This window comes from Puma concolor, chromosome B3 (assembly GCF_028749965.1).
Source record: "Puma concolor isolate L17-30 chromosome B3, mPumCon1.1.hap2, whole genome shotgun sequence".
Lineage (NCBI taxonomy): Eukaryota > Metazoa > Chordata > Mammalia > Carnivora > Felidae > Puma > Puma concolor.
In genome coordinates, this window is record NC_141672.1 from 12,969,827 (window position 1) to 12,978,273 (window position 8,447).

General features: G+C 52.9%; 1 protein-coding gene across 2 annotated transcripts in view; it reads right to left on the bottom strand.

Annotated features, from left to right (window-relative positions):
- The window catches only part of SLC24A4 (solute carrier family 24 member 4), a 173,310-nt gene extending 169,530 nt beyond the window's left edge, over positions 1–3,780 (bottom strand). Inside the window, exons 1-2 of one of the 2 annotated variants that reach the window (XM_086708960.1) lie at positions 2,971–3,780; positions 953–1,063 (exon numbers count right to left, since the gene is read on the bottom strand). In XM_086708960.1, coding sequence (XP_086565086.1) covers positions 953–1,063; positions 2,971–3,100 — 241 coding nt within the window. In that variant the 5' untranslated portion in view covers positions 3,101–3,780. The remainder of the gene's footprint in view (positions 1–952; positions 1,064–2,970) is intronic. The other variant, XM_086708962.1, reaches the window with a different exon arrangement.
- Positions 3,781–8,447: the final 4,667 nt, after the last annotated feature.

Here is an 8,447-nt window from a genome sequence, read left to right on the forward strand (position 1 = left end):
ATCTGACCTTACCAGATTCTTCCAACAACCCCAGAATAGGAAGTCCTATTCTGCCCATTTTACCAATGAGAAAACAGACATAAGAAGATAATGTGGCTTCCGGGCAACTCGGTGGAAGAGCCAAGTGGTCCCCATCTACAATCTCAAGTTCTCAACGGGCTTTTGAACACTTCACCCCACTGGGTCCTTCCCACAATAGATCCCCAAGTGTTGGAGCCAGAACTCAAGCCTGGGACTGCCCCGAGGCCTGGGTGGCTTCTATTTGCCTCACTGCTTGCAGGTACACTCCCGGGATTCTTCTTTCCCTATTTAAGCAAAACCTGCCTGTGGCAGAACAGATAAAATGTCATTTCTGGGTCCCTACAGCCTCTGAGCCCCTGGAGGAGCCTGAAGGGGAACATCGGAATTGCCGCCAGCAGAATCCATTTCCCGAGCTGGCACCATACCCTGGGAACTTCCACTGCACACACAGACCCCAGCCTCCACAGCGTCCTACCCCTGCAGATGCCCTGGCATGCTGTGACCCTCACGGGAGGGTCATCCCAAAGTGCCACCTGCCACGGCAGCTGCATTTGCTGCCCCGAGAGTTCCATCAGATGGATACCGTGAACAAAAGGGAAAGAAAACAAAGACTCCCCCGCCCAGCCCCGGGCAAACAAAATCAAGACAGCCTTTAGGAGTGTGGTGAGAACAAAAAAAAAAAAAAAAAAAAAAAAAAAATGAAATTTTAAAACTCTCCAATGTGACCTTTCCCGTTGCTGGGTAAAGAAAGTACTAGAGTTGCTTAGCAGCACAACTGATTAATGCCTGTACGTCACCTTTTCTATGCCTGACAGCTACCCTTTCCCACCCAGGTTCATCAAAGCACCTGTCTCAGCTCTGGCTGTAACGTCCACATAAGCACCATCTGGAGGCCAAATGCCTTGAGGCAAGGGGGAGACGGATTTCTTACCAGGATCCGTGCAATTCTTAGCTGTCTGAGTCCCGTTCATTGGGGCCATCAGTTTTCTATTCCTCCATGTATCTGGTAGAACATGTTTGCTAGCAGAAGCCGTTTTATGCCCTGGATTGGAAAAGAAGTCACAAACACCGTTAGGTCAAAATGGTGCTTTCTTCCAATGACCTTACACGTCTGTATCTGGCTACATAAGCAACAGCCCTGTTTGACTACTTGAGCCACCCGTAGGGAGTGAGACAACGATTAGAAGCACAATATCACCTGCTTGCACTCGGTAATCTGTTTCTTAGATCTGGTCCATTGTTTCTAGTCCCAGATGGGTCAGCATGTGATCTGACCTTGGCCAAGAGCACTCAACCCCTCACAGGGTAGGTAACCATGAAGTTCTCATCCAGTAAACATGCTCAGGTGTCCCTGCCCCTGACGAACTACAAATGGATTATTAGGTCAGCAAAAAGGGGGGAAAAGGTTGATGGGATCTGGCCCAGAGCTTCTCACCCTTGAAGGTCCACAGAAATCACTTGGGGACCTTGTCGAAATGCAGATTCTATGTCAGTAGGTCTGGGCTGGGCCCTGGATTTCTGTACTAACAAGCTCCCAGGTGATGCTAATTCTGCTGGTCCAAGAGCCACACTGAGTAACAAGGGACATCGGCGGTGTGGATGCCAGTGACCAAACACTGTTAAACTCCTAAAGGTAATTTCTGATCTAGCAAATAAAAACGATTCTCACTTTAAGAGCTTCAAAGTATTCATTTACCTCTCCTGATGTGCACACAGCTTCAGCTGGGTAATAACAACTCTTCTATAATGCTGACACCTAAGAGCCTCTAAGCATTTTGTTTTTTCTGGGGGTGTAACTGAGGGGAAAAATACATGGACTCGGCCCAAATGCAAAGCACCCGGTTAAGATGTTCAAATAACCTTCCTGGGTTTCTGTTGGAAAGAGCCATTTTTTTTACCTTATGTTCTCAAATCACAAAGTTGGGGTTTTGAAAAACAGTTTAAGAGTTTAATGAAGTTCCACCTGATTTTCACCTATCACTATAAACCTCTCTAGATTGTCCCTAACTGCTCGAAAAGGCACTTCCTGCTTTATCTCCACCCTCCGGGTTGCTAAATCACTTGCATTTTTCTTTTTTTTTTTAATATGAAAAAGTAAAAGGTCCACAGCGCCCAACTAAAAACTGGAGTGTTAGCCAAGTGAATGTCCTCTGAAGATTCCACATGGGCTCACATCCCCCACTCCACCCCCAAACAGATTTTTTTTCTAAGTTTCTTTCTCCACCTCAGATTTGCATATCCTAAGAGACTCCCAAATCACTCGGTCTTGGATGAAGGAGTACGGCTTCTGGTTCCAGACACCAGTGCTCTCCTACCGTGGGGATTAAAAGGAGTTAAGCGATGCTGAAACAGGGCAGAAACCTCCCGAGGGGATTGCCCCCCCCCCCCCCCGACGTCTTCAGGGTTTGGAGAGGACGCATCAGGACCCCCAGGGAGCTCCTTTGGCCGGCGGGGGGGGGGGGGGGGGGGGGAGGGGCATGGATGAGACCCAATGCCCAGCCTCAGAATCCGGGTTTTTGAGAAACGCGGAACACAACCCTCTCCGCTCGCAAAATTGGAAAGCGGACCACTCAGTTCGGTCCTCCCGAAGCTAAGAGAATTCACACCTGAACCCCGCCCCTGCGCCGCCCGTTCCCCCACGCACTCTGGGGACAGGACTCGGGAACGGAGGGGCCCCATGTTCAGGCTTTCATCTTAGTAACACAGAACTGCAGCCGCGTCCCGAGCCCCCAGGGGCCGCGCGCAGCTCAGGGAAACGGGGACCACAGCTCAAAGCGTCGATGTCAGCCCTCCCGGGTGCGCTCTACCTGCCGGGTGGGGAGGGGACGGGACCGGATGAACCCTTGGGACCAACGTGGCAGGGAAGGAAAGGGAGACGTCTCGGAGCTGCCCGTCGGCTTCCCAGCCCAAGCCCCTCAACTCCCGGGGCGGGACCGCACCGGCACCTACCCAAGCTGCCAAAGAGGCCGGACGCACAGCACACCAGGGCCAGCACCGCGCACACGAAGCCAACTTGCCGCGGCAGCATCTCTCGCCTCCTGCGAACTTTGCGCGGCCGGAGGGGCCCGCGGAGGGCCATCCTGGAGCGCCTGGGTGCCGTCCCCGGGAGAGGATGGGGAGCTTCGGCGGCCGGAGTGCTAGCTGTGGCCGAGCGGCGCTAGGGCTGGAGCGGGCGAAGCTCAGAGGCCAGAGGCTCCGGGCCAAAGCTTCATGGCCCGCGGGCGAGGTCGGCGGGGCGGCTGGGAGAAGGGAGGTGGGGGCGCGCGGCGCAGCCGGAGCTCAGAGTCCCGCGCGCGGCGTGCGCGCTCCGCGCACCATGGCTCCGGGGCGAGGAGGCGATGCCGGCACGGTGGCGCTGGCGGCCCTGGTCCGTAGGGCTGGCGCAGTCGCGGCGCTGGAGCCGCTACCTGCCCGCTCAGCCTCGGCGCGCTCGCCCGGCCGCGGCCCCGGCAGCAGCGTCCGGGGGCCCCCGCGGGGAGCACTCAGTGCGCCCCCGCGCCCCACGCCGCCGCTCCCACTCGCAGCATTCTCCCCCTCCAAGTTTGTCGGCGGCCGCCCAACAGCAGTGCCCCCCTGCTTCCCGGCGAGCCAAGCCCGGCGGCCCAGCGCGCGCAGGGAGAAGGCAGACTGCTTCCGCGGGACCCGCGACCCTCGCCGCGAGTGGCCTCCACGCCAGCCCTCCCGGGGGCGAGCTCTCCCCGGGAACTTTCTCTCCGGCTGCCAGCGCCTGCGTCTGCGAGGCCGTGGCGCCTCCCGCCCGCAGCTCTCGCCTCCCTTCTCCTCCCCTCCCGCCCGCCTCTCACCCCCCTCCCCAGCACGTGTACTCCTCCCCGAGGGCGCGCTCGCCCGTGCGCTCCTCCCTTCCACCCCGGGAGGCTCAACTACTGACCAATATAATCGCCCCCCCCCCCCTCCCCTATGGAGCCGAAACAATCCCTTCTCTACCCTCGGAGGCTGCTGCAGAGAGGAACAGGTTCTGGCAACGCAGGGACTCTCGGAACGAGGGTTTCTGTCGCGCGGCCGCTCCTGTGCGGGCTCCCCACGACCCCCGAGGCGACCCGCGCCCCCCCCCCCCCGCACCGCCGCCTCCCCCTCGGGGCGGGAGATGCACGGGAAGATTAGTTGCTCGAGCGGAGCTAACAAACAGGCTGGCACCGAGCCAACAGGCGCCCGCGCCCGCCGGGACCCGCTCCTGCAGGGCTCTCGGGGCGGGCGGGGGGAGCCGGCGGCGGGGGCGCAACGCCGACCTGCAAAACGCTCCGGGTCAGGCCGAGGGAGAAAACCCCAGAGTTAACGCGGCCCCGCCACCCAGAGTTGAGCTTTTGATGTTCTGCAGCCTTGCCGCTTTGCAGGGCTCTGTGGTTTGGGTTGGTTTTTTCTCCTGGTCTCTGACCGGCTCTCTAGGGTAAACCGCTTTAAAAAATGGGGCAGGAGGGAGAATTTCAGAAGACGAGCAGCTGGAGTGGAATCCCGGTGCAAGCAAGTGGTGGGGCCCTGCGAAGGAAGGGCCTCAGCCCAGAGGGCTTGCGACTACCCCTGGGACTGACTTCCTTCCCTGGCCAATTCATCGCGCACCTAGTTAGGACCTGCTAGGGGTTAAGTCCACTTAAAATCCTTTTTTGGAGCAAGGCCAGATCTGTTTAATTAAATAAATACACACCCACCGTGCGCAGGGACCTGTGCCAAGTGGCAGCCAGCGAACAAAACAAAACAACCAAAAAAAAATGTGTAAGATTCTGCCCCAGCTTTCAAGGAACCCTAAATCAAAGGGGAGCCGGACCCTCGGATAAACTACTGTTTAATAAGTCAGTTCTAAAAGTCACTGTTCTGCAGAATGTGCATGTTCCCGTCACTACCTAAAATGTGGTCCACGGCAGCGTGAGCCTTGCCTGGAAACTTGGAAGAAATGGAGGCTCCAAGTCTCCAGCCCAGACCTCCTGACAATGTGCATTTTTTATTTTTATTTTTTTTTACATTTATTTATTTTTGAGAGAAAGAGAGAGCACGAGCGGGGGAGGGGAGAGAGAGAGAGAGAGGGAGACACAGAATCCCAAGTAGGCTCCAGGCTCCGAGCTGTCAGCACAGAGCCGGACACGGGGCTCGAACTCACGGACCCCGAGATCACGACCTGAGCCGAAGTCCGAGGCTTAACCGACTGAGCCACCCAGGTGCCCCAGAATGTGCATTTTTAACAAGACCTTCTGGAGATCTGTGTCACATCCAGGTGTGAGAAGCATAGCACTTTCAAGCCTGTCCCAGTGCCTCTGGCTGATCACCATCCGCATGGTTCCTCCTAGTCTAAGCAGGGACAATTGTGTTTGTGTTAGAACACAAGTAAATACCTAGAGGGCCTGGAGAGGGAGAAGGCTCACTAATTATTTTTCAGCAGCCCCATTTCAGTGGCTACAAAGATACTGAAGGCATGAACACAAGACAAATTGTGGTGGAAACCCCTAGAGGAAATGCAATGGAAAAGGCGGTGTTGGTCTCATACAGAACAGCCCAGGGCTCTTTTTTGTCTGTAGAGATGCCTTACTTACCATTAAGGCTTATCCCCCATATTGGTGACAAAAAAAGGTACTTCTCATACTATTGCCGAATTTTCTTCTCATCGATTAGCCTGTACAAGGACACGTTTATCAATAGCAAATAGAAAACCATAGAATGTGTTAAATATACCATTTCGAAAGCTAGCCAAGAGCCTTGGCATCAAATCAAAGCCAACAGAAAAAGCTGAAGTGTTAATATGCTGTTGTCCTCTCCATAAGACAAAACCTTAGGGTCACATTGGTTAAAACAACTCCAACAACAACAACAACAAAACTCCAATAAACAAAATGGCTTCTGGTTACTAGGATTTAATATTGTCTAAAACCTTTTGTCTGTGGAGCTCACCTAGGGCTGTTTAACACAAATTTTTGAATCCAAAACAGGCCAAAGAAGTCATCGGGTATCTGCCATTAAACATTTAGCCAGCTCTTTAATACAGCGTTTGTGTCCTTTGACATCTTATACCTATGTTTAGTTAGTAGTTAGAACCCTTGAAATAATTTCATACGCACAAATGGGTTCCTTGGATCTGACAGTTTAAAAAGCAATTCGTCTGAATTGTACTTTTTGCTTCATTTAAATAGTGGCCATTACCAAATAGCCTGTGCTGCAGCTCTAATGACTCACCCCTGCAGAAGAGAGAATTGGGTTTTATGTACCTTTCAGACTCAAAGCATTCAGGAGCATTTTCTAAGTCAGCAAGGCTATGGGGACAAATGGAAAATGCATTTCTGGGTTTATCTTAGGCCCTAGGTCTGGCTTCAATGCCACTGAATTCAGAGTATCTCCACCCACCCCCCACCCCCCCCCACCCCCCGCCACCACTGCCCGGCCCCCGTGACAGTGTTTTCTTCTGATGTAACATAGTAGGAGACCATCCACAAAGTCAAACAGTTTGGGCCATTTTAATAAGAAGATTCAGTCTGTAGGGATAGATACAATTTTTTTTCTAATGTTTACTTATTTTGAGAGAGAGAGAGAGAAAGAGACTGAGTACGAACAGGGGAGGGGCAGAGAGAGAGGGAGACACAGAATCCAAAGCAGGCTCCAGGCTCTGAGCTGTCAGCACCGAGCCCGACTCGGGGCTTGAACTCATGAATTGTGAGATAATGACCTGAGCTGAAATCAGACGCTTAACCGACTGAGCCACCCAGGTGCCTCCCAATATATTTTTCTTAAAAATCCTTTCCTATGACATGCAGAACCTGACCATTTAATTCTTCTTGATTTTTTTCAGGTTTACTAGAATGACCTTCTCTATAAATTCTAATTCCTCTTGCTCTGCCTTTCAGATGGCTGTAGGTATCAGTCAGCCCCAGCGAGGGCGGCGGTTCTCAGTCCTGAGCATGCCTCAGAATCTCCTGGAAGGTGTGTTAAAACTCAGATTGCTGAGCCCCACCACAGGGATTCAGATTCAGTGAGTCCGAGGTGGGGCCCGATAATTTGTATTTCTAACAAGTTTCCAGGTGAAACTCATGCTGCTGGTCCAGGGACCACCCCCCCACCCCCCCCCACCCCCACTTTGAGAACCACTGGGCTAGCTTATGCCATGGTGACCATAATACACAACAATAAAACAACACAATTTTGTTTTAGAGTAGCAAAATGTGCAACCCCAAAATATGCCACTTTGGCATAGGGATTCTTTTGAGCTGAAGGCAAATGAGAAGAAGCAGATACAAGAAACACTCTCTGCCCTTCCTCTAGTTATGTAAAAGGGGGGCATGAATTTGTAAAGGCGCTTCCCCCACACCAGTAAGGACAGAAGTTAATCAGTGGTGACAACTCTAGATCCTTATCAGCCCGGAGACAATGCCAGAGGGATCCATCTAACAAATTCTGCTAAAACTAGCCCTTATCTACCACTGGCTGCCCCTATATTTCCCTTCTCACAACCTGCCACCCCATGGAAGCTCAAAGTCTTTTTCCTTTGTCTTGTCACTGGCTAAAAGTGTAACGTTCTTTTGTTCAGAGTCTATACAAACCCAAGTTCTTTTTTGAAAAAAAAAATGTTTATTTCTTTATTTAGAGAGACAGAGACAGGGTGAGCAGGGGAGGAGCAAGAGAGAGAGGGAGAGAGAGAATCCCCAGCGTACTGTCAGCATAGAGACCAACGCGGGGCTCAATCCCACAAACCGCGAGATCACGACCTGAGCTGAAATCAGGAGTCGGCCGCCCCACTGACTGGGCCACCCAGGCGCCCCTATAAGCCCAAGTTCTAACCACCCCTTTGAGTGACTGATTGATTGCTGAGTGCTCCCGTGTGTACGCATGATGCACATGTTAGTGAACTTCTGTTTGTCTTTCTCTTGTTAACCTGTCTTTCCTTGATCTAATTTATAGGACTCTGGCCAATGAACGTAAGGTGGGTAAAGGGGAAATGGTTTTTCTTCCCCCATACTTGTCCTGTGTGTCTTGGGGACAGCTACTCAGGTACCTGGGAGCAGCCACAGTCTCAAACATGGCTCTTCACCAGAAGGAGACTTCTGGAGGATCTTGCACTGGCAAAGGAATATGCTGGTCTGGAAGGGACATGCTTACTGCTCCCCACCAGTCATCGGCCAAAACCAGTGGCGTGGTCCCACCAAACCACCATGAGGTCCTGTATTGCCATTCTTTTCCTGCTAAGATCTCAGCCCTGCAGTGGACAGCCCCGGGGAAAACTCCAGTGCAAACCTCAGCCCTTTCCCTTGCTTTCTAGGACCTTTCCTGCCTGCCCCTCCCCGATCCCCAGTAGAATTGGTCCTGCTTGTTGCAGAGCCCCTAGCCTGTATCCCCATTACACAGCCCGTGGCAATGATCGAGAGTATCCATCTCCTGCTGACAGGTGAGGGCCTCAAGGACTTGCTGTCTTATCCACGGCTGTGTCCAGCACA